Genomic DNA, 26,366 nt, shown 5'->3' with positions numbered 1-26,366 from the left:
TCGTCAAGTTGGCGGTCAATGTGAAGCATCACATGCACACAACACCACGGGTGAGGTGGAGGAAAGGAGACTCAGGTCCTCGGCTCCCCTGGGATCCATGCGCTGGCCATTGCGGCATGGTGGGAGAGAGGCTGGTGTGACTGGACCTCGGGGAGGGCCCAGCAACTGAGACCGATGCACGTGAGATGCTTATCGGAAGTGGTCCTAAAACGTGTGATTCCGGGGAGGAGTCAAGACGGGGCACGAAGGCAGGTGGGTTTTTGTTATTCTTTTAAATTCACTGGAAAGTCCCCCCAATAATACCGGATAGCCTCCCACCATTTTTTTAATGTCCCCCAATGTTGGTGTGGAACCCAGCATGCTTGACAAGTGCTCACCACTGAACTACACCTCCAATGCTATGACCAGCTATTGACAGCAATCTCTACTGACTCTGTTTCAGAAGCCTTGGTCTCCGACAACGGCCCTGATATTGTCCCTGTTGTGCCATTGTGGGAACCTGTGGCATCTCCTGACACTGTCCCCCTGTACCACTGTGGGGCCTGTGGCATCTCCTGACACTGTCCCCCTGTACCATTGTGGGGTCTGTGGCATCTCCTGACATTTTCCCGCTGTACCACTGTGGGGTCTGTGGCATCTCCTGACACTGTCCCCCTGTACCACTGTGGGGTCTGTGGCATCTCCTGACACTGTCCCCCTGTACCACTGTGGGGTCTGTGGCATCTCCTGACACTGTCCCCCGTACCACTGTGGGGTCTGTGGCATCTCCTGACACTGTCCCCTGTACCACTGTGGGGCCTGTGGCATCTCCTGACACTGTCCCGCTGTACCACTGTGGGGTCTGTGGCATCTCCTGACACTGTCCCCCGTACCACTGTGGGGCCTGTGGCATCTCCTGACACTGTCCCCCTGTACCACTGTGGGGCCTGTGGCATCTCCTGACACTGTCCCCCTGTACCACTGTGGGGTCTGTGGCATCTCCTGACACTGTCCCCCGTACCACTGTGGGGCCTGTGACATCTCCCGACACTGTCCTGCTGTACCACTGTGGGGTCTGTGGCATCTCCTGACACTGTCCCCCATACCACTGTGGGGTCTGTGGCATCTCCTGACACTGTCCCCCTGTACCATTGTGGGGCCTGTGGCATCTCCTGACACTGTCCCCCGTACCACTGTGGGGTCTGTGGCATCTCCTGACATTTTCCCCCTGTACCACTGTGGGGCCTGTGGCATCTCCTTTTGCCCCTTCATCTGATCAGGGGCCAGCACTGTTTTTTTCCACTCTCACCAGGCTCTTGCTTCTTGCCCCATGCTCCCTCTCTCCCCATGTCTCAAAGGACACAGAGTGAAAACACCAGGTGATGATTGTGCATGCCTATAAACCCAGCACTTTGGAGGCTGAGGCAGGAGGATTGCCAGTTGGAGACAAGTCTGGGATACACAATATGACCCTGTCTCAAAAATAAAAGAAGCTGGGTGTGGTGGCGCACGCCTTTATAATCCCTATACTTGGGAGGCAGAGGCAGGTGGAACTCTGTGAGTTTGAGGCTAGCCTGGTCTACACAGTGAATTTCAGGACACTCTCACTCAAAAATAAAAAAGAATAAAACCCCTTAGGCTACCTGCACACTACCTTTCCAGCCCAGGTAAGACCCGTTTTTAATGAAACCCTAGTCCACAGACAGGCTGGTAGGCTCAGGACCTGCCTCTTAGTCTCTGCACAACACACCTGCTCGCAAGGCCTCAGCAGAGCCTGCCACTTTCCCCTTGGCTGGTCCCTTCCCCCCTTGAAGGGCCAGGCAAGGCCCACATGTCCCAGCAAGTTTTCCCTGGCTTCCATGACCCTCGAGGTCCCTACAACTGACCAGGCCCCTCCGCAGTGGACTCCCTCAGAGTTTACGTGAGTGCTCAGGAGGACAAATCTTCAGGGAAGGGTTAAATGCCTGGAGCTCAGCATCCCCTATCACAGCTCTATCTTCCTCCTGCTTGCTGGGGTTAAAGAGCTAGCAAAGAGCAGTTCTGGTCCGGAGACAAGGAGGGTATTCTGTTGGAGAAGAATCAACACTCCGAAGCCCTCGGAGCTGAGTAAAACTGCCCAGCCTGCTGAGAGTCGGCCCCGAAGCTCCCTGGCTTCCCCTAGCCTCTGCCCTTCCGCCCTGCATTGCTGCCCTCTGGAACCCACTGCCTCCTGGCTGTGCAGGAGGCTGCTAAGGAGTAAGGAGCCCAGCCTGGCTCCGCTGAGCTCAGCGCCAGCTCCCACCCACTCCTCCTCCCGCCCTTGCTGGGTTATTCTTAGCAAGAGTGACCTCAGAATGCTCCCTCCAAGCAAAAATAACCCTGGAGGAAGTTGGTGGGTATAAATCCCCACTGATATGCATGCAGCTAGCACACGGTGGTGTAGACCCTTGCAGGACAGGTCGCCGCCACCCTCTCACCCCAACCCCAGGGTCTGGTGGGCCGAGGCAGAAACTGTCCCTCTGATGCCCCGGCTGGAACCACCCACAAAGAACAAAGACCTTTGCAGAACGGTCTGGGCTTGTGACCAGGCAGGAACCAGCCTTACACAGCCCTACTTGTCACACTGCAATGTCTTCAGGGGCTGGTGGACGGGGAAACGGCCTTTTCTTTCACCCCCGGGGATACACGCACAGGCCTGATTTCCCATGCTGGTCTCCTCCCCTGCATGGGCACTGGGCAACCCCACAGGCCCTGGCCCAGGTGCCAGCTCCCTTCCTAAGCCCCTCCTAGCCCCGCAGCTGGCTTCCTGTTTCCTGTTGCCGGAGCTATCTTGGCTCTCACCGTCGCAAAGCTGCCAGCGAAGCACGCCAATGCCTACTCGGAAGCCGGCTCGCTTCCCAGTCCGTGGACCACTCCGGCTCCCCCAGTAATACCTGCATCCCCGAGACCTGCATCAAACCCCTCCCTCAATTATAGTTCTTTTCTTTTTAGTTTTTATTATTATTATTATTATTATTATTATTATTATTATTATTATTTTGAGTCAGGGTCTCCTACGACCAAGGCTAGCTTTGAATTCTAGCTAAGGATGACCTTGAACTTCCGATCCTCCATATCCCAGGTGCTGCCATTACACAGGCATGTTTATGCAGGGCTGAGACTCAAACCCAGTGCTGGTGCACGCATGGCAGGCACTCTACCCACTGAGCCACACCCCCAGACTTCAGTTTTCTTCGTATGTTTTCTGAAACGGTTTGCACACGTTTTCAAACGGCCCTGCATTCATATATTAACTTAAGTAAGAGTCTTTGGGGACCCAGGCTCCCAGGCCTAGTATACATTAGTGAGAAGGGAAGCACAGGGTTTCACAGGGAATCCAAGTGGTGAAGCTTCTAATTAATTACTGTGATTGGGGTGCGCGCGCGCAAGTGTGGGGTGTGTGCGTGCATGTGCGTGCATGCATGCGTGCCTGCGTGCGTGCGTGCATGCGTGTGTGCATGTGTGCGTGCGTGCGTGTGTGTGTTCATGGCACTCTTGTCAGGGTCAGAGGACACCTCTTGGGAGCTGGTTGTTTCCATTCCCTGTGGATTCTTCAGGCTTTCACCTACGCCATCTCCCTAGCCTGAGGTAAGCCTTTAAAGGGGCCTTTGTAGGCAACAAGGCCTGTGCTCCTGGCTGTTACTCTTGGTCTCGGTCCTCGGTGGTGGGGAATGGAATGAGCTCCCCTTGGCAGTCATGCCAAGGAGATGGTACCAAGGGTCAAACTAATGGAGTCAAGAGGCAAGGGGATTGTGGCAAGTTCAAGGACAGCCAGGGCCACAAAGTGAGACTGTCTCAAAAAACAATCAGCCAACACACACCCCAAACCAGCTAGGTGTGTGGTGGGAGTTCACGCCTGTCATCCCAGTACCCGAGACATGGTGGAGGCAGGAGAATCGGTAGACTAGGGCCACCTCAGATGCTTAGCAGGTTCCCTACCACCACAGCCAAACAAAACCCCCAACCCCCAAACTAAACCAAAACTAGACCACTGCAGGGACAGGCTCTCTCCTCATCCGGGATTAAAGGCCAATCCAAGATTTGGGGTGTGGATTGGGGGCGCTGAGATGGGGCTGGATTTTAAGTTCTCTATTTACTAAGAAACCGTATCATTATAAAAACAAAAACAGGCACCTGGACGCGATAATCTAACTCAATTAAAGAAGAGGTGGGAGGAGGGGGTAGGGAGGAGGAGGATGAGGAGGATGAGGATGGATGATCCCAGGGCTGGGGGCGTGGCTCAGGCCAGGGCTGGGGGCGTGGCTCAGGGGCTGAGCACTTGCAGAAGATGTATAGACTAGGTTTAAGTACCCCTGAGTAAGTATGTAAATAAGTAAATAAATTAAATTGCAGTTTCAAAAACCTCAAGCTCCTAGACACTGATTCTGGAGCTCTCTGAGGACAAGCAGCAACCATGTTTTTGGAAGTGAGGCCTGCAGTTCATCTGGTTTTTGCTTTTTTCGAGACAGGGTTTCTCTGTGTTGTTTTGGTGCCTGTCCTAGATCTCTATAGACCAGGCTGGCCTGGAACTCACAGAGATCCGCCTGGCTCTGTCTCCTGAGTGCTGGGATTAAAGGTGTGCATCCCCCCCCCCCCCAGCTCATCTGGTTTCTTAATTCTTCACCAGGATTGGTTTTACAACCAGGTCAAGAAGGGACTTGACTATCTCAAGGGGCCAAACTGGGTTCTTAATTTTTTTTCTTATTTTAATTTTTAGTTAAAATGTAACTCTGTGTGTATGTGTGTGTGTGTGTGTGTGTGTGTGTGTGTGTGTTACATGGGGGAGTGCACACGCCACAGCGTGGGTGTGGAGGTCCCAGGACAACGTCGTAGGGCCGGTCCTCTTGGTCTTCCCTTTCACGGGTTCTGGGGACTGAACGCAGGCTGCCAGCTATGTGCAGGGAGTCCAGGTACCTTTGCTTGCTGAACCACCTCCCTGGCCCTAGGTCTTCAAGCAAGGCTTGATGGGGATGCGGCTCCAAGGGAGAAGGCAAGTAGGGCTTTGAGCACAAGTGGAAAATGAGCCTGAGGTGTTCTGTGGAGCAGCAGGAAGAGGAGGTTCTTCTGTCCAAGAGGGGCAAGTGGGGGGGGCCGGGGGGGTTGGGAGGAAAGTGACATGGTAAGGTGCTGGAGCGTCAGGTACAATGTTCTGGATCTTGTCTTATAAGAAACGGAGCCCTGGGGCTGCAGAGATGCTTCAACCATTCAGAGCACTGGCTGCTCTTCCAGAGGACCCAGGTCCCAGATTCCCAGAACCCACACAGCAGCTCACGCCCGCTGGGCTCCGTGGGGTGGCACACACCACACACCTTTAATCCCAGGGCTCCAGAAGGCCAACCTGGTTTATACAGTGAGTTCCAGGTCAGCCAGGGCTACAGAGTGAGGCCCTGTGACAGAAAAGGGGACCGGGCAGTGCATGGCGCACGTCTTTAATCCCAGGCAGAGCCAGGTGGGTCTCTGTGAGTTCGAGGCCAGCCTGGTCTACAGAGTGAGATCCAGGACAGGCACCAAAACTACACAGAGAAACCCTGTCTCAAAAAAACAAAACAACAACAAAAAAGGGGGGTGGGGTGGGGGAGAAGGGAGGTCCTCAAGCAGTGGTTCTCAACCTGTGGGTTGCGGCCCCCTCGGGGATCGACTGACGGTTTCACAGGGATTTCCTATGACCACTGGAAAACACAGATATTTACATTAAGATTCACAACAGTCGCAAAATTACAATTATGAAGTGGCAATGAAAACAGTTTTGGGGGGCTGGAGAGATGGCTGCTTTTCCAAAGGACCCGGGTTCAATTCCCAGCACCCACATGGCAGCTCACAGCTCTGTAACACAAATCCAGGGGATCTGACACTCTCACACAGACAAACATATAAGCAAGATACCAACGTAAATATATATATATATAAAACCATTTTATGGTTGTGGGGGGCGGTCACCACAGCATGAGGAACTGGATGAAAAGGTCGAAGCGGGAGGAAGGTTGGGAACTGCTGCCCTCAACAGTCTCAAGAACAGAGACCTGCCAAGCAGTATATTACTGTGACTTACACCTCTCCTCTACAGTATACTAGATTGGAAGATAAATTGCTTCTTCCCATGTGAAGGGCCAGAGGGAATGGGGGGGGGGCGGGTTGTCTGCAAAGTGAGCTAGCCTGGGCATCCCTGGCTGGTGGGATGGAGGAGGCTAACACAGCAGCACCCAAGGACAGATATCTGAGGATGACAAAGCAAGAAAGGCCTGGGGACAAACTGAGGAGGAAGCCATGGGGGGGCTGGGGAGGAGGAGCACTTGGGGTACTTGAACCTCCCTGTGCAGTGAGCCCTGCAGAGTCAAACCTTCCTGAAGGAAGTCCCCGGCCTCCTCTCCTCTCCCTCCCCGCCCTCCACAGGCTAGCCAGGAGACAAACTGGGTCTCTAATGCTCCGAGGGAATCTAGCCCCAGGCACTGCAGATCCCAGAGAAGCCGGCAGAGCTCCTGCTGAGAAGGAGATAGAGACCCCAGGAGAGAAGAGGAAGCCCGGCCCACACCTGCCCCACAAGAGCAAAAAACCTAGCCTGAGGCTGCCGGCTGCCCCGCAGTAACAACCGGAAGCAGCATGCCCAGGCGGTCTCCCAGAAAAAACCGCATTTTCTGAGCTGATTTTCTCTATTTCCTCCAATGTGTGTGTGTTTGTGTGTGTGTGTGTGTGTGTGTGTGTATTTAAATGTATGAGTGTATCACCTGCTTGTGTGTCTGGGTTCCACATTCATGCCTGGTGCCCTTAGAGGTCAGAAAGAGAGCATCGGATTTCCTGGAACTGGAGTTATGTATGGTTGTGAGCCATCAGATAGTTAGTTACTGGGAGTCAAACCCCAGACCCTCTGTAAGAGCAACAAGTGCTCCAAACTGCTAAACCAACTCTCTAGCCCCTTACCAAAAAAAAAAAAAAAAGAAAAAGAAAAAGAAAAAGTTTTTAACCTAATTTTCTAGTCAGGGTCTCACTGGCTGGCTTCGAACTCACTATTTAGCTGAGGATGACCTTGAACTTCTAATCCTCCTGCTTCCACACTCAAGTGCTAAGAATACAGATGTGTGGTGCCATACTCAGTATTATATGGTATTCAAACCCAGGGATTCGTGCATGCAAGGCAAGTACTCTACCAACCAAGGCACATTCCTGGACCACAAGGCTTCCTTCTAACACCTCACACCCCAGACTCCTCAGACCGCGCCAGCTCTCCAAAGGTCCCTCCTCCGCATCCAGGTGGCTGACATGTCACCCAGGACACAGCTGGACCATATCCACATGATGCTCTTTGCATGACGTCCACTGCCTCCCATGGGGGCTGCTCGGAGGTCAGGGTTGGACCCCACCCCAAAGGCCTGCACTCCGGTCTGTGGCCACTGGCCACTGAAATTACGCAAGTTTATAATCTGGCCAGCACTGCCCATCTGGGCTCCCCTGTGCTGTTTGCAAGCACCCCAGGAGTCATTCGCGGGTGTTCACGGGGCTAAATAACTGCCCCGTCCCACAACTGCCCCGTCACACAGCGCGGGAGCATCAAACACAGGAGTTTTCTCCCGTCAAACTGTGGTGCGCTTGCTCAGCACCAGCTGGTAGAGACCGAATCCACCCTGTCACAGCACTCTAGAGGGAAGCTGTGGTTGTCAGTGACTTGTTCAAGCTCAGAAAGATGGTGAATGGTGAAGCTGGTATTTGAACCCAGGTCTGCTGGACTCCAAAGACAGGTTTTTTTCTTCCTGCCCCGAAGTGGGAATCCAGGCCAGGGCTGAACGGCTCCCTCCCAGCCCCAATTCCGCAGGTTGTTTCCTTATATTTACCCTCTGACCCCAGACTCTCACCCTCTCTCAGGGCTCTGCCTTCCTTTTGATTTCAGACCGACAAATTGGAGTCAAAGGGTCACTGACTCTTTATTTGTTACAGGTGGTGACTCTGGGTCCTTAGCAACCGGAGTGGAGAAATTTGCTCGGCAGATTACAGGCTGAGGGGCCTCAGGGGGCAGGGATATGCTGCAGGCAAACGGGGCCAGCTCCCCCTTCACCCCTCAAGGTGCTCTTAGGTGAACGTGGGGCAGGAGCCCCCCCCCCGGGGGGGGGGGCGGAATCTGCCAGTGCAGCCCGCTCCAAAGCGGAAATTCTTCTGAACTCTCATTTCATCCCTCCATTGTCAAGTGCATTTTTCATTGCAGGCCATAAAATATCCATGTGTGCTTTATTATTAAAACGCCCTCCGTGACTTACCAGCTAGTTAGCTGACTTCCGCTCTTCCCTCCACAGCAAGCCAATCGGACGCGGGTTAGCGCCCACCAGGTTCCCAGGCCTCTCTGGACCCACCTCCCTTCCCCGGGCTGTGCAAAAGCTGCCGCTCCCTGCCCAGCTGCCATGCACGTCTGAGTTACCAATGCAGGGCTCCTGCTCCAAGTTCACCGTTCTCTTCTGGAAGGGCTAAGAGAAAAGAACCAGCTGGCCCTCTGCTGGGAAATAATTAGGCGGGAGGAAGGCAGGCAGGCTCTTCCAGCCCACAGCCTCGCCACACCCCCAGCTCTCTCCATCTTGAGCAGACCCAGAGCTCCCCAAGACCTCCGCAGCATGGCTCCCCGGAGAAGGAGCTTGGGGGCCAGCTGCCCCGCCGGCCTCCATCTTGCAGGCGGTCCGCAGGACCTGCACCTCCCTTGCAGAAGCTCGGCATGTCTTCCTTTCTCTGGAATCAGGCTCTGGCCTCAGGTCCTTTCCTGAAAGTCTCCCCTCCCGGGAGCAGAGGACTCATGGCTAGTGTAAGACTCTGTGGCAGCGGCCCGCATGGCCAGACTCAGAGGCTCTCAGTCCAGCTGGAGAGTCTGGCCAGCTCTCTTAGTGCCCTTCCGGAGGGAAGCCAGGGGTCAGAGCCGGGTGGAAATCTCGGCTCCCACAGCCACCAGCCAAGTTCCCTGGCCTCTAGTTCAAAACTGGAGCGAACAGGGAAAGGGAACTCAAAGAATGGAGAATCTAGCAAAGTCTCGCAGCTGGCCTTAATCTCCCCAAGGCCTTAGACACACATCACTGCTGTCCACGGTACGGGCACAGGCACGGGTCCTGTGCGAGAGGACACTCACCGGTGGGTGCTTGCGCTTCCGGCCAGGCCTCCCCACCTTCCGGGCCGTGGTGCTGGGCTCCTGGCGCTCCTCTTTGCCACGATTCTCCTCCTGTTCCTCTCCTTCCTGTGGGCACAGACACACCCTGTAAGCCAGGGCTGACCCAAGAGGCACTCACTGTGTTCCAGGCTAGCGGGACCGGCATTGGCCTCCTCCTGCCCTACTTCCACAAGTCACACGTCCAGGGCCGTGCCATGCCGTCCCCACCCTTCCTGTATGGTAAAGCTGAGCCCCATCTGAATACATCCGGAGGGCTGGGGTGCAGCTTCAGTGACAGCATTTGCCTGGCAGGCACAAGACCCTAGGCTCAGCCCCCAGCACTGACCAAATAAAAAAAGTTGGTTACCTAAGTCCTAAAGGGCCTTCAGGGACCCCACTCCCCCAGCAGGGACCTCACTCCCCCAGCAGGGACCCCACTCCCCCAGCAGGGACCCCACTCTTCCAGCGGGGACCCCACTCCTCCAGCAGGGACCCCAATTCCCCAGCAGGGACCCCACTCCCCCAGCAGGGACCCCACTCTTTTTTTTTTTTTTTTTTTTTTGGTTTTTCGAGACAGGGTTTCTCTGTGTAGCTTTGCGCCTTTCCTGGGACTCACTTGGTAGCTCAGGCTGGCCTCGAACTCACAGAGATCCGACTGGCTCTGCCTCCCGAGTGCTGGGATTAAAGGCATGCGCCACCACTGCCCGGCGGGACCCCACTCTTCCAGCAGGTATTACACCCTCTGATGACTACATTGAGTGTGCGTTTTATTTATTTTTAGATAGGTCTCACGATATAACCCTAGATGACCTTGAACTTGCTATGTAGACCAGGCCTCAAAAGAAACCATCTACTTCTGCCTCCTGAGTGCCAGGATTAAAGGTGCTTGCCCCACACTAAGCTTCTTTTTGATTTTTTTTTCTTTTCTTTAACAGGGTTTCTCTGTGTAGCCCTGGCTGGCGTGTAGACCAGGCTGGACCCTCAAAACGCAGAGATCATCCTCTCTGTGCTTCCCAAGTGCTGGGATTAAAAGCGTATGCCATTACCACCTGGCTTCTCTTTTGATTTTTAAGACAAGATCTCATTTAGCTCAGAGTAGGCTCAAACTCCTGATGTGGCCAAGGATGACGTTGAACTACTACCTCCATCTCTGGGTGCTGGGCATGAGCCACCATACTTGGCTTTAACCACACTCTTTTTCTTTCTGTGTGTATGGGTGCATGTGTACATGTGGAGATCTTGAGTGTTTTCTTCAATTGCTCTCCACCTTTTAAGAAATAATTTAAGGGTTATTACATATAGGGCCAGGTGGTGGTGGTACATGCCTTTAATCCCAGCACTTGGGAGGCAGAGGCAGGCGGATCTCTGTGAGTTTGAGGTCAACCTGGTCTACAGAGGGAGATCCAGGAAAGGCACAAAGCTACACAGAGAAACCCTGTCTTGAAAAACAAACAACAGAAAAGTTATTACACATATCATTTGTGGATATGTGCATGCACACACATGTACCACAGTACACACGAAAAGGTCAGAGACCTCTCAGTCAATTCTCTCTACCTTGTGGGTCTTGGGAGTTGAACTCAGGTGGTCAGGCTTTGGGCCAAGTGACTTTATCCACTGAACTCTGCGTATCACCAACCCTGAACCTTATCTTCTGAGACAGGGTCTTCTCACTGAACTCAATGGCTTAGCTAAAGTGGCTGGCAAGTCCCAGGGTCTTCCTGACTCTGTCACCCCAGCACTGGTGTTCCAGAGATGCACCCCCTCACCCAGCAGTTACATGGGTGCTGGGGAATCTGACCTTGGGTGTTCATGCTTGCATAGCAAGAACTCTACCCACCGAGTCATCTCTCCAGCCCTCATATTTTCCTAACTACAAGACCGTAACACAAGGCTCTGGTAATGGATCTATTTCTGAGTCTCTTTGGTTTGGGACCCAGGGTTTCCCACGTGCTGTGGACATGCTCCACCACGGAGCCATCATCCCAGACCACAGTAAGTTTTATTTATACGAAGAAAAAAAAAATCTATACAGAAACAAACATTCAAGGAATAAGTTAATGAATCTTTATCGACAACAAAATAACATGAAGAGAAATGGTCAATTAGTGATGTTGTTTAAAATGCATGCCATATTTGAAATGCAGGCCTCTGTGCAGAATGCAGGAATTTCATTCAGGCTGCAAACACCTCTACCCTGGAGCCTGGTCCATGTGGCTCTGGCTCGGATGTGCCATGGCTCCATAGAAGTGTCTTGGGGACCATGGCACCCCTAGATCCTTCTCACTCCCAGAGTTCTGTTTGCTTTGTTCCTGTTCATCAAAACCCACCTAGGGCTGAGACCTCTGGGCTTTACTCCTGGGGCAGAGTCGCATGCCTAGAAAGTCCTGCTTCACTGCTCCAGCCCGGCCACAAACCACCCACAAGTCTCTTTTGACTCAGCAGACTCCAGCATGACTAACCAGTGGCAGAAACCATGTTGGGGAAGGGGAAAGTGCCCTGGACCCAGCTCAAGGGTGGCAGGCTGGCCCCCAAGCCCCACCTGATATTGGGAGCTGAAATTGGCTTCACAGATCTCACTGGAGGAGCCAAGCTGCAGAGACACCGGTACCATGGACAGAGAAGGCGAGGGTGCTCAGGTTTCCTGGAGATTTGAGATGGTCCCCCACATCCCACTCAGCTTTCATTTTCTGTGATTTCAAAATAGTCTGTGGTTCACCACATTAATTTTCAGGTACTGGTAGGGCATGCAGTGAAGACCTACTGTGACCAATCACAGACATCTGACAGCCAGTAAGAGCATCCTTGACCTTTTTGTCCGTCTGCCCATCCATCCATCTACTCAAGGCGTGTCTGGGAAGCAGACAATCACAGCTCCAGTTCTAAGAGGCCTCTGAAGAGACAGTGAGTGGAGGTGACACCCATGGGTGGGGGCAGTCCAGCTTGCAAAGGAGACAGAATAGACAGAGGTACAGACGAGGTCTCAGGTGCATTGCAGGAACAAGGAAGGACGTTTGCTAGGCAAGAGAGCAGATGCAGTGAGGTCAAGGAGACTTGGCTAGGGGTCATCAGAGCTGGCTTCGGAGGGCACTGCCACTGGGCAACACACAATGGCCTGAGGACAAGGGGTTGGAGAAGGGCTGGAGAGGACCGTGTAAGCCATAAAGGTGGAGCCATCGTGCAGAGGAGGCTCCGGTGTGGGGGCTCCTTTTAGGGGAGGCTGATGAAGAAGAGGTGATAGAAGGCTCCGGGGAGACAGGCATCAGAAAGGGGACTGGGTGGGGAATACCTCAAAGGACCTGCCATGGGTAGCCCAAGGACACATGCCCAAGGGAGCCAGGCTGTTGGCTCAGAGCTGTCTCCCAAGGTTCTAAGGATGCCCCTGCAAGAAAGGACTACCGGGGACACACAGACCAAATCTGACCCACGCAGCTCAGAGTGTGAAGGTCGTTATAGGATAGCAACTTTGGGAGTGAGGTATTGCTGTTGACTTGATTCTACCATATTCATAAAACTATGAAGAGGTCGTAGAGATGGCACAGGACCTGTAGTTGACGAAAGCACATCCAGAGCTCCTGTTTCTCATCATGGAATCCACCTCTCTGAGCCTCAGGTTCCTTCATTCACGAGATGAGGTAAGAACATGGCCATTCCGCCTGCCTCTCGGGTTTCTTTGCGGGGAGGGGGGGGGAGCAGTTGAGACAGGGCTTCTCTGTGTAACAGCTCTGGCTGTCCTGGAACTCACTCTGTAGACCAGGCTGGCCTCTGGGAGTGCTGGGATTAAAGGTGTGCACCACCACCACCACCACCACCACCACCACCACCACCACCACCACCCGGACGGAGCCTTTCAGGTTTCTAAAGTAAACAAATGGCAGGTCTGTTGTCTGATTTGTTCCCTGTTTCTACCTCAGAGCCTAGGGTGGATCCTGTAAGAACTACACTACCTGGGATTTGAACTATTTCTTTAGCAAACTATACTGATTAGTTACTTGTTTGGGGTTTGACCTTCTAGATTTCATTTGGAAAAATCAAAGGGTGAAAGCCAATCTGGTCTTTAATCAGGAAGAAAAGATGGCCACCACATATCAACGACAGAAAAACAAAGCCTCTTGTGCTAGATTGGTAGAAGTCTTACCTAGCGTGCTTGAATTTGCCCTAGAACCCCAGCAGCACAAACCAGGCATGGCAGCCCATAATCCCGGCACACGGAGGGCAGAAACGGGAGATCTTAAATTGAAGGTTACTCATGACTAAATGGAGGGTTCAAAACCACCGGAGGCCTTGACCAAAACAGAAAAGGATGACCCAAACCAAAGACACTTTCAGTACAGACAAGCCCCCGTTCTCATGAATCCCATGGGAGAGCGTCTCTGACCGTAAAACACTATGCCATATGGTTGTGGTCCCTTGCTTTACCCCCATGCAAGCTGTCCAGGCATGCTACACACACTCAACACACTTCTGTCCCTGCTAGATTCAATTCAAGGTAACCCAGCCCAGGAAGAAGGGGCCACCTCTCCCCAACATGGAGAGTACCAGGCAGGCAGCTATGTGCCAGGCTCAAACCCACGCCCAGCATGAAGCAAGGTATGTGCAGACCTCCCGGTCTTCAGGTAGGTTTGGCTTCCACCTTCCCATGTGGCTCAGAAGGACAGCTTTATGGAAAGCAAGTTGTCAACATATCATTCTAAAATGGAGGGCATGCATTCCGCTCTGGGCCCGCCCGTGGTTCATGCTGCCGGGCAGGGGGCTGATACACTGAGTCGGGGGAACAGATGGTCTGGGCCATGCCCTCAGTGACTCCAGGGAAGTGTATCAAGTGGCTTATGCTTGCATCTGTCAGGGGCCTGTTTTACGCTGGGTCTGTGCTCATGGGTTATGCAAAGGAATGTGGGTTATTGCTTCTCAAGTCTGCAAGCAGCACTGAATGAAGGGGCATCTGAAATGCAAGGATTTGAGCTGCAGTAACCTGAGCATGTGGAAACAGCAACACATTTAATGGGAACAGATTAGAGTCCAGGCGGGCCTCTTCATCTGTCAAGTTAGGAGACTCAGTCAGTCACTTCAAGAGCTGTGGGGCAGATCCTGGGAGGCTACCTAGCAGGGAGAACCTTAGGATGACTGTGGCTTATAATAAGTTTTGGTTTTGCCCAATCACTGGGCAAGCTTTAGTGAAACATTTCACTATTAGGATAAGAATTTGTACTCTATTAAGCTGATGAAAGGATATGCTGGCTGTACTTTCAGGAGGGGAGGCTAAAATCTTTTTAGATTATGGATTAGCCTACAGAAAAATGTCTGCCATAAATCAAACAGTGAAGGGGAAGATGAATAGGAATCTCACTTACACAACTTAAGTAAAACATAGCTCTCTGAACAGATGAAGATAGGTTTCCTCTGTATCCCAGAATCTAATCAATATTTATGTGTACAATTCAGCTATTATTTGGCTTAAAAGGGCTTATTGGGAAATGTTATCATTTTTACTACTTTCTACAGAGAAAATACTTTCCAGTTTCAAATAACCCTGGACTTTGGAATGATAACCTGTTTTTATGTTTTACAAAAAAAGATCTGTGGGGGGGGGCAGACATTATAGACAGGGGGTTAGAAAGCGCAGGGCTGGGGTGAGCGCGGACTTCCGCTGTGCTCTATATTTACTCATCACTTCAAACTCACTATATCTTCTCTGCAGCTTGCTTCCCTCATCCATAACACGGGGACCATGCTTACTTCACAGTGACAGCATGAGAAATAAGTAAGGGGACAGATGAACATGTGACAGTCACCGGGGAACTGCTCACTTCCTCCTGCCTCCATACAGCCTGACTAGAATGTTTCACACAGGCCAGCATCCCCAGCACCCCGCCCCCACCCCTCCTGGCCTCCAGCAAATCCCAGCTCTCTCCCTTCCATGTGCAGCCATCACTCACCAGCAGACAGATCCCAACATCTGGCCGCTGCCGTTGCTATGGTGAGCTATGCGGATGCTGGGCTCCCCGACTTCTCCAAATCGCCTGGTGGATTATGTCCTTCTACAGAGCTTCAACCTTCTCTGAGGGGAAGCCCGGGGGCCTGCAGGATCCAACCCAGCTCCTGGTTCATGCAAAGGTTCCCTGGCCTCTTGCTGGAATGCCTGTGCCTCCTTTGCATCCCAGGGCCCCGACATAGGCATGCAGCAGGTGCAAGAGCAGCTGCTTCCCAGGCATCTAGGCACAGCCATTCCCCTGCCTAGCCCACCTCTCCTGAAGGCTTCCCAGCCTTGGGTCCTGGGCTTGCTTCCCGGGTCCTCCTTTTCTTGTCTTCTGCCTAACTGAATGGGTAGATCCTGATAGACACCCTCCCTGTGATGCCTACCACCCAGGAGTCCAGCCTTGGGCATCATGCTGACTAGGCTATGAGCTTCCTGAAGGAAGCGACCAGGGCTGTTGTTTATTTTTGTTTTTGGAGGCAAAGGCTCACTATGAATTTCAGGCTGGTCTCAAACTTGCAATCCTCCTGCCTCAGCCTCCCAGTGCTAGGATTACAGACATGTACTACTGTGCTTGGCCAATAGGGACTTCTTGGGAGGGGGAGGCAGGAGGATCAGAAGTTCTAGGCTAGCTTAGAGTACTTGAGAGCCTTCAAAACCCCAAAACAAAAAAGAATAAAAGCCTGGACTGATGTACCCGGCACAAGACAGACACTGGAAAACCCTTAAATGAGTGACTATCACCCAGTGGACACTCAGTAAAGAATAGAGGCCACATATGCAAATGAGACACACTTACAAACCTGTGCAAATACACAGTGCACAGGACTCCAGAGTCACACAGATCATTATGTCTCCACAGTCACAAACAGGAGTATGATGGTTTTAGCCCAGCCTGGTCTAAAACTCACTATGTAGCCTGGGCTGGCTCCAACTACAATAATCCTCCTGCCTTGCCCTCTTGTGTGCTGATAATGGACATGAGCCACCACACCTGTGTTCTTTTTCTTCTGTTATTGTTTGTTGAGGGAGGCCCTCACTGTGTGACTCAGGCTGTCCATGAGTTCATGGTGGTCCCGCCTTCAACTCCCAAGTGTCAGGATTACAGGCATGCGCCACAACCCCCAACCTAAAATATATCTTCTACACCATTGCCACTTTCCATTTCTGGAAGTCTTTACAGCTCTGTGGGCACCTGAAGCTGGGGAGGGGGGCTGCTAGATTCAGTGGTCCCCATCAGCCTCTCTCTAAACTTTGGAGGCTATGAGTTGACCTACATTTTAGCACAGCTCACTGGATGGATTATTTTAAGCCACACACAACGTTGCCTTCTGACAAGCTTGGCTATGGCAACAATAACCGCTCGCGTTTGAACAGCACAGCAGAATCAAGAAAGCATTTCCATATACTCCTTTTGGTGGTTGGGTTTTGAAATAGGCTCTTAAGAACTCGAGGCTGGCCTTGAACCTCTGATCCCCTTTCCTCTACCCCCTGAGCGCTGGGATTATAGGCCCGAGCTACCATGTCAGGCTCTATTTAATTTTAATCTTCTGATTTACAGACACCAGAGTAGTGTCATGTTTTCCCACGACACAGGTAGCAGACTGAAGTTCAAAGAGACTATGAAACTCTTGGAAGGTGGAGGCAGGCGAGGAGGCCTTCAAACAGTTCCACCGTCTCATTCCCAGCCTGTGGGTCTTTCCAATGCAGCTGCCTCTATTCTCCACCCCCCATGCCATGTTCTACACACAAGCAATGCACACTGAGAGCACACCTGACATTCACTGGCACACATACGCACTTACACTTCCCTCTCCATCCCTAGATGTAGGCATCCTTGCCCCACAAACAGATATTTTGCCTGAAGCCCTTTCTCAAAACAGAAAGACATCCATGTTCCTGTCAGTGCTTTAGACCAGAAGCCACTGACCCAGAATCTGCTGATCAGACGCCTCAAGTTGGTGTTTGAGTCAAGGGGATGAACTTGCCAGATCCAGCCATCTACCTGCCCAGGCCTCCTAGGACAATAAGCATGTACAGCCTTTGCCAGCTGGCTGGTCTCCCAGGGACTGTCTGTGGCCGGGGCATTTGATGAAAGAACTGCCCTCTGCAGGAGGCGAAGCCCTGCCCGGGGCTGTCAGAGCACCCTATCACAGGGCATCTCAGACCAGTTCAAAACATGCACAGCTCCCACATGCAGACATGCCTCGTCCCCCTGCAGAGGTAGTTCTTGCCACACAGCCAGGGACAAAGGCTGAGGACCCAAGAATTGCTGGGGATACTCCAACAGTCACCTTCATTTCAGTAATTCAACAGTGGTGGGCAAACATCCGGTGGCTTCATAGGGCAATTACTGATGGAAATCATCCCTCCTAGCCAAAGGCCACATCCCCAGAGACAGGAGCCATGTCCTAGTGTCCCTTTGGGGTCCCCTGCAGATCATGGTATTTGTACGTAGCAGGTGCTTCATACATGTTAAAGGATTAGAAATAGTTCTGCCTGCCAGGGCATCCAGGCTGCCTCCACAAGCTGCCTGCCTCACCTACTCCCGGAACAAACACAAGCACAGGTGGTGCACACCTTTAATCCCAGCACTTGGGAGGCAGAGGCAGGCAGATCTCTGTGAGTTCGAGGCCAGCCTGGACTACAGAGGGGAGTTCCAGGAAAGGCGCAAAGCTACACAGAGAAACCCTGTCTCGAAAAACCAAAAACAAACAAACAAAGAAAAAACAAAACACAACGCAAGCCCAGTGTGCTGGACCTCACCCCCCACCAGCAGGCCAGGCAACAGGGTTATGATGAAAATATCCACTGGGTACCTACTGTGTACGGGACACAAATGGAACTCAGTCTTGAGGGCCAGAGTGGAATGTTCCCAGTGCTCTGCTGGCGGCCAACCCCGTGGGCACCAAGCCCACCCACTCCTGCTGCTCCCTCGGCAGCGCATCAGCCATCATGGCTCTGGGCTTGCCCTGATGTACAGAAGGAGTGAGGCTAGATGAAACCACTTTGCAGCCACCTGACCTATGCCAAGGTCCCTAGCCTCCTTTGGTTCCCACCTGTGGAATGGGGATAAAGGGAGTGGGCATCTCCCAGGTCACCTGGAACAACTGTGCATCGAGAGATGCCTGAGTAACCTGCCACACAATACAACCTATGGCTGACACCTTAACTGTCCCGTGGTTCTGCAAAGGTGGCCACAGGCACAACCAGGCCTCCTGGGCCCAGGCCAGGTACCAGGGCAGAAGAGGTCATTTCCTGTCCTGGGATGCTAAACTCAGCTCTCCATGTCTCCTCTACATTGTTGAGTCCAGTCTTCCCTACACTTACCCTAGCTAGGGAACCTGCTTTCCTAACAGGGCTGAGCTCCGATCCTCACCTTATCATTTACAGCAGGAAGGACCCAAGAGACCGTAGTCCTGGCTTTAGGCTCTGTGCAGGCTCCTGGCGCTAGCCACAGCAGGCAGAAGATCTCACTGCCATCTGACTTGGTTTCCCTTCTGTCCCTCAGGCCTTTGGGGCCTGAAGACCTGGAGAAGAGCTTCTCTTCACAGGCCTCCTGGCTCAGAGAGGACTCAAGGCCGCATTCAACACACCCCATCCTGGCTCCCTTCCCTCATAGCCCCTAGTGGCCCATCCCCAGAGAGGGGCAGGCAGACTGGTAGGTTTGGGAGGCAGGCAGGCAAATAAGCAGAGGGATAAGTGATAGTTATCCAAAATCTAGATTAAGCCGAGCGGCAGTGGTGCATGCCTTTGATTCCCAGCACTGGGGAGGCAGAAGCAAGTGGACCTCTGTGAGTTCGAGGCCAGCCTGGTCTACAAAGTGAGTTCCAGGATAGTTAGGATTGTTACACAAAGAAACCCTGTCTCAGAAAACAAAACAAAATCTAGATTAATGAGGCTAGCTTACTATGTAGCAGGTCCCTAAGTTAATCAATCACTCACACACACATCCCAGGCAGACAGGGTGCTGTCTCGGCCGCTGAGTCATGCAGAAAAGCCCTGATGCAAATCCAGGTCTGTGTCTAGAGCCTGGTCGGCCCCACCCACAGCCGTTCTGACAGCATGGCTAAACTTGACGGTTCACAGCATCTAACTTTAAAGAATTTTAGACAACATAAGCCCAAGCCTGGGTCCTGGTCAGCTCTAGTGGGCCATGTCCATCAGAAGCCTGCCGCAAGCGCCAAGCATTCAATTACTCCACTAAGTAGAAACGTACATGTCATTACCATGTGGAAAGGGAAAAAAAAAAAAAAAACAGCTTTTCTCTATTTGAAAATCCTATAGGGATGGGGGTGAGGGACTGGGGGTGAGGGACTGGCGAGAGAGGGCTCAGTGGTTAAAAGTGTGCATTGCTTTTTCAGAGGACCTGAGTTTTATTGCCAGCACCCACATCGGCAACTCACACCCAGGTGTAAGTACAGCTCCAGAGCACCTGGCACCTCTAGCCTCCACAGACACACACACACACACACACACACACACACACACACACACACACACACGTTTAAAATAAATGATTTTTAAAATTTTTAAATAAATGGGGCTGGAGAGATGGCTCAGTGGTTAAGAACACTAGCTGCTCTCCCAGAGGACCTGGGTTCAATTCCCAGCACCCATATAGCAGCTCACAACTGTCTGTAACTCCAGTTCCAAGGGATCCAATGCTCTCACAAAGACATACATGCAAGCAAAACACCAAAAATAAACAAACAAACAAACAAAGGTTCCTCTGGAGATATTCTTCAGAGGAGCCCCTAATGACCTGCCAGCCTTAAGTGAGCATGGAGAGAAATCTGAGTACAATAAAGGCAGAACCCCCAGAAGGCTCTGTCTCCTGCAGACCTGTGGTTCTTCAAACAAAGCACCGGGACTTGAGGCTGGTGGGGCTCACCCAAGGATGCCCTTGAACTGTGTACCACACCGAGGAAGAGCTCAGTGCCAAGGGAAACCTGTACTTGCCAGGCCTCGGGGCTGGACCTGAAGGACGGAGGAAAGGAAAGAGCCCCAATCTTAGTCTACATTTATGCGCGCACACACACACATACACACACACCATACACGCACACACTTTTGAGCTCTCCTGCACAAATCTGCACTACTGCAGTCTCCTCCACCCCACAACGGGAAGGGCAGGAGGGGTATGCTGCCCGAGGACCAGCCCAACCGACATGACATGGCATGGCCTTACCCTTCTACCCGAGTCCTTCACTAGCCCTCCAGGACCATTTGGTTCATCCTGCAGACTGTGGGACTGAGCTGTGTGAGAGCCCCCCCCCCCAAAAAAGGTGGGGAAGTCTGGAGAAAGACAGGGTTAGAAAAAGAACAGTGCTTCCAAAGAGTGAGGGGTGGAGAGAAGTGAGATGCCCACAGTAGTGTTTTCAATGAGGAAGATTTAACTCTGTATGTGCACGCATACACACACACACACACACACACACACACACACACACACACACACACACGCATTCCTGCTGGATCAGAAGTGCCTTCGACATCCACAAGGGAAGAGCTCCACAAAAACCTCCATTTTCATTCTAAATAAACAACCTTTGGGTCTGCAGCAGGAGAAACTCTGGGCAATGCTTCAGGGCGGCACAGCTGGAAGCCACTGTTCACCCCACCCCCTTCACCCCACCCCCTTAACCCCACCCCCTTCACCTGGGAGGACCCGGAACAACACCCTGGGAGACTTCAGACCAGTGACTTAGCATCTCCAAGCTTCAATTTAGTCCTCAATAAGAGAGCATCGTAAGAATATCAGTGCCGGGCTGGAGAGATGGCTCAGAGGTTAAGAGCACTGACTGCTCTTCCAGAGGTCCTGAGTTCAATTCCCAGCAACCACATGGTGGCTCACAACCATCTGTAATGAGATCTGGTGCCCTCTTCTGGCCTGCAGTCATGCATGCTGTATACATAATAAATAAATAAATCTTAAAAAAAAAAAAAAAAAAAGACTATCAGTGCCTTTGGGACAACTATACGAAATAAAATGATGCACTGCAGAGTGTCTAGCAAACAGTCAACGCTCAACGCATCTCGGCCACAAAGTATCTGAAGCCAGAGGAAAGGGTGTCATGAAGGTCATGGATATAGCCTGGGGCCCAGACCCCTGCTGGCTCCAATTCATATGTGGGGGCCTGAGGAAGCCCCTGAATGTTCCTGCTCCCTTCCCCTCCATAGGGATGGCACGGACTTACATTTCCCGAGTTCCTTGTCTCTCTGAGCCTCAACCCTGTGCTGTAGACTCACTTACCAAAGCACTGCCCCCAACCCCCCCACCAGCCATCTGTGTTCGCCCCCCCCCCCCCCCAAGCAGCAACCCCTGCCCAGCTAGCTCATGGATGGCGGGACGCAAGAATGGAGCTCAGTTCCATAGACCCCTCTGTGTACGCTCAGAGGCGAGCACGGCTCCTTGTGAGTGTCGCTCTAACTACATGCTGCCACACCTGCCTGGCCCCCGGCACCCTGGTGGAGTTTGATGCCTTTTGGCTCCTCTCCATGGCATTCTTCTCACTTCATGCCACCGCAGACCCCGGGGAAGTATGTGTAAGAGAGGGGTTGTAGACCCCCCACTCCTGGGCTGTGGGTGACGACGGACCCCCAGGGTCCCTTCCCCAGAGCTCTCTCAACTCCGTAGGTCAGGCAGGGGCTTGCACCTTGCAGTTCCCACACGTTGGCAGGGGGATGCTGATGTGGTTGGTTTGGGAGTCACAGCCGAGTCACACTGGTCTCCTGCACACTGGAACCCACGAGCGTGCGGCCAGGGCTTTCCCAGAGTGGAGGGTGATCAAGGACGTAGGCATCAGGACAGGGGAGGCCAAAACAAGGCCTAAACCCAGGCAGGGCTCAAATGGTATCTGGAGGCGGCAGGGATAAGGCTAGACAGGCAGGCGGGGCTGGTGAATGAAAGGGGCCAGCAGGAGCCTCACCCCTTCCCTCAGGCTCAGCAGATGGCTCCATTGTGCCAGGTGTCTGTGGCACCTCAGCAGGCTCTTCGACTAGAGAGCAAAGTCCGTGTCCCTCACAGGCAGCTCCACAATGTCTGGGCCCCAGGCTGGCTTTTTAAGGACCATTACGGCAACTGTCAGTGTCTCTACCTGCCTTTACCAGGTGGCTCTGGGGTGCTGCTGGAGCCAGTCCATGGGTGCCAGGGAAGGATGCCAGGTGAGCCAGCCTGTGTGCTGTGGGAGTGAGTGGTTAGAAAGGAGGCCCGGCCAGGCCCCAGCCTTTGTCTCTCCAGATCGCTGTCATCTTTTGGTTATAATGGCCCATGCCAGCATGTGAGTGTGCTTGCTCTATCAGTCCCGGGATCTAGGGCTGGGTGTGTGTGTGTGTGTGTGTTTGTTACCACCCGAGCCAGCGTAGTTACTATGGGTAGATAATAATAGCAATCGTAATCCCTCATAATTGGACCAGACTTTGCTGTCTGCAGGGCACTTCCCTGCCCGTGACCTCATCTGACTTCCACGGGCGCCCTGTCATAGGACAGGCACGGCGAGAGTCACTATCCCCATTTTCCAGCTGAGCAAACACAAGCCCCAATGGCCTGAAGTCACATCCCCCATGCGTAGCAGCCCCAGGGCTGGGGCCTGGGGACTTCTGACTCCTTGTACAGCGTTTCTTCCTCTGCTCCTCCATACGGAACTATCACGATGCAGAGATCGCCTGCCTTGCTGCTGGGCAGGATGGGGTGCACAGGCCGACCCCAGGAGCCTGCCCCACCTGAGGGGGCGGTCTGAAGTGTATGTGATGGGGTGTCAGCATCCGTCAGAGCATGGAGCCAGGGCAGAGGAGGCTCAGGGTCACCCAGTCTAGCAGAGAAACAGAGCCAGGCCTTGGCAGAATTCAGGAGACCGTGTGCATCCTCAGCCCTATGGCCAGGGTCTGTGCACTGCTGGAGTTCAGAGCAAGAGAATTCAGAAGGCCTACAGGGAACTTGGACTGTCGAGTCATTTCCCATGGGATCAGAAGGGAGAGGCTGGAGGGCCGGGGATGTAGCCCAGTGAGCAGTGTTTGCCGAGCACACACTAGGCTGGGTTCGAACACTGCATAAGCCAGTCGGGGTGGCACAAGCCGGGCCCAGCACTCAGGAGGTGGAGGTGGGAGGATCTGAAGTTCAAGGTTATGCTTTGCTGCATAGGGCATTTAAGGCCAGCCTGGGCTACATGAGACCATATCCAAAAGGGGAAGGGGGTGAACTGAGAGCTTAAGAACCCAGTCCGGGGGCACACCTGACTCCCACCTTGTCATACGAACACACACACACACACACACACACACACACACACACACACACACACACACACAGAGCACTGTGCAGGGTTCCAGGCTGGGCCCCTGGACTTCCTGTAGGCACACCTATGTATCCTGGGGGTGGGACCCTTGTCTACATCAAGACTGTGGGTGGTTATGGGAAGGTAAGATCCGGGAGGCAAGAGACCAGACCCCCGATCTGGGCTTACCACCGAGCTCAGGATCCTCTCCTTCTGTAAACCAGGGCCACCTGCCTTAACCTCACGTGTTTCAAGGGTTGTCACCAGGACAAAAGGCACAATGGTCGGAACACACTGAGTACACAGAAACGCACATTAAGACTGGATGATGGGTTGGGGATTGAGCTCAGTGGTAGAGCGCTTGCCTAGCAAGCGCAAGGCCCTGGGTTCGGTCCTCAGCTCCAGAAAGAAAAAAAAAAGAATGGATGAGGCAGGAAGGAGCCAAGTGTGGGTGACAAGGGCTCCCAGCTGCTGCCCTTGCTCAGCGGACTCAAGGGCCCCACACCTGAGCCACGTGGCCGTCCCTTGTCAGAAGAACAGACTTCGCACCTCTCCCATTGGCTGAGAAAGGTGGGACAGTGATGTTCACATACCAGCAGTGTGGACACAGAGGCCAGCATTGGCGTGTGTGGCCACAACTCCAAGGTGACTTTTGGGATTCCCACCCATCTGATGAAATCCCCTTTTACTAACTTAATCCGGACTTGGAGTTCAGTAAAGGTGGGGGGGAAGTCACCTCTCACGGGACTCTGAAAAACAGCAGTCACTGGTTCCACGGCCTAGAGCCACATCAAAAGTTACCCAGTGACACTCCCTTTTGGAGCCTGGGTGGGTGGTGACATCATTATCTCCAAAGGTCGATGATGTCACTTGCTCCTGAACATCTGAACACAGCCACGTGTGTGTGAATGTCTGCGTGGGCTCCTCACCTCATGTCTAGAGTGCTCCAGAAAGCTACTGAATACAAGAGAGAAGCAGAAGCCGCTCCAACAGAGATACAGTGGCTCACCCGACGTCTCACAGATCGTACAGGACAGATCCAAAAAGAAATCCGGGTTTTGGGGACTCCCCTGCAAGCAGGACCCTTCAAAGCTACAGGGCCTAGAGTTGGAGCCTGTGCTCGAAAAGACCCAGAGGTTAGAACGAAGGTCCTGGAACCAGACTACCTGGGTTCAGAGTCCTATGTCACCTCAGAATTTAACCTCTGGTGGCGACAGGCCCCTCTCCCTCCCCGGATACCAGCCACAGGGTCCCCTAAAGAGCCAAGCGGGGCTGCTTACCTTCCGATCATCCTCCCGCTCCAGAGCGGAGCTGCTGGTGTCCCCGGGGCCGCTGGAGGGCATGGCTGGCAGCTGGGCAGTAGGAGGCAGTCTGGGCTTCGAGGGCTCTGGGGGGGGCTGCTGGCCTTCAGAGACGGAGTTACTGTGGTCTTCGTGAGCAAGAGTTAAAGCTTACACATAGATCTTGATGTCAAGCCCTCGGAAGAGTTCTGCTGCCCCAGTGCTGGCCCTCGGGTGGCTCTGCCTGGGGGGAAGAGAAGTTGGTCAGCGGGGGGCGCAATCCACTCCCTCCCAGGACTAGTCTCCAGCCCAGGGCCAGCCTGGCCTCTGACCTCTCTTCTCCCGGTCTCGCCAGCGCACCAGAGTGGGAGAAACTGAGGCAGCCTCCCCACCGCCTCCGAGAGCCCGGAGGCCGTGACAATCCCTTTCAGGAACTCAAAGGTGTGTAGTACAGTGTGCGCCACTTTTGGGACTTCCAGAGGCCTCCTGCTCCTCCCTCCTCTGCTTTTCTTCCCTCTGAACACTTCCGCAACCCCTCCCTCCCACCCGAGCCCGTCCCTGGGAAACCCCAGCCACCACCAGGGGCCCCCAGCACAGCTACATTTTCCTTCTAATCTGTCCTCACCCGACCCCCCAACCCCCACCCCCACCCCGCTCCTCCAGTGGAGGAGGAAGTGAGCAGCCGCCCGCAGGATGTAGTGAAATGAATGTCACTTTGCTGGGCCTGCCCAGGACCAGCACGCACCCCACTAACAACGCTGCGGCCCTAACCCAGGCTGTGCTGGGAGGCGGGTGTGCTGGACTCTCTGGGTACCAGGGGTGAGGCCCGAGGCCATGGCCTCACTGAACGGGCATGCATGCAAGGCGCTCTCCTGGCCCCATTTGCCGTCAGGACTGGGGGGGCTTGAGCCCTTCCGAACGCGCGCGCACACACAGCTGTAAGTCTCGGGGTTTTTCTTCCTCCTCCAGGTGTGGGCCGCAAGCCAGTGAAATAACAAAGCCCGAGCCTCAGGCCACAGCTCAGGGTGGGTGTGTTACTGCGACAGATCAACCCTCCTTCGCTCCCCCCCCCCAGAGAGAGACACACAGCGGTCCCTGCTCCCCCCACCCAGAGACAGCGCCAAGCCCCTGCCTTGAGTGTGTGCCTGCCCGGGAGGGGATTGGCAGCAGAGGACGAGTAGGAGGTAGGCTGGATCGGAGCCCACCCACACCCTTCCCCTTCCAGTTCCCTGTTCGGCTTCCCAGCTCCCCTCCCAGTTGGGCCTTTCCTCCCAGCCCCCCTCTGCCAGGGCTCCCTGGAAAACCAGGAGCGGGAGACTGCCTAGCTTGGGTTGCCCATGGGGCCCCCGTTCCTTCCCCAGGGAGGTGACAGCCTGGGAGGTGGGTGCCCCAGATTGGGATCTGGCAGCGGCGGAAAGGAAGCCGGAGCTGGAGGGGGCCATGGCGGAGTCAGGAGAGAAAGGGCCTCCCAAGTTAAACAACCAAGGCCCGCTGAAGAGGCTCTGCCCAACAGGGGCACCCTATCTAAGGGGCGCTCCGGGTAGGAGGCCCCTTACTCCCTACAGCCCCTAGCTTGGCGAGGTGCTGGGTTCTGTGAAGGCTGGCCGCCCAATACCTGAGGCAGAGGCTCCACGGCTCCACACAGGAACCCCGCATCTCATCTGGAAAGCTCAAACACTTTCTCAGTTTACCGTTAAGGCTGGGGCTCAGACAGTTGGGACATGTCT

At 53.6% G+C, this 26,366-nt stretch overlaps 1 protein-coding gene across 4 annotated transcripts in view; it reads right to left on the bottom strand.

Annotated features, from left to right (window-relative positions):
• Positions 1 to 26,366, bottom strand: part of Dnmt3a (DNA methyltransferase 3 alpha) — a 111,821-nt gene that overhangs the window by 58,080 nt on the left and 27,375 nt on the right. For 3 of the 4 annotated variants that reach the window (XM_028875156.2, XM_028875160.2, XM_028875144.2), the window contains exons 2-3: positions 24,640 to 24,883; positions 9,092 to 9,196 (exon numbers count right to left, since the gene is read on the bottom strand). In XM_028875156.2, the coding sequence (XP_028730989.1) occupies positions 9,092 to 9,196; positions 24,640 to 24,702 (168 nt within the window). In that variant the 5' untranslated portion in view covers positions 24,703 to 24,883. The remainder of the gene's footprint in view (positions 1 to 9,091; positions 9,197 to 24,639; positions 24,884 to 26,366) is intronic. The other variant, XM_037198111.1, reaches the window with a different exon arrangement.

Source organism: Peromyscus leucopus, chromosome 22, assembly GCF_004664715.2.
Source record: "Peromyscus leucopus breed LL Stock chromosome 22, UCI_PerLeu_2.1, whole genome shotgun sequence".
Taxonomy (NCBI): Eukaryota; Metazoa; Chordata; class Mammalia; order Rodentia; family Cricetidae; genus Peromyscus; species Peromyscus leucopus.
The sequence above is the reverse complement of the archived record's forward strand: the minus strand, read 5'-3'. Positions and strand labels throughout refer to the sequence as shown.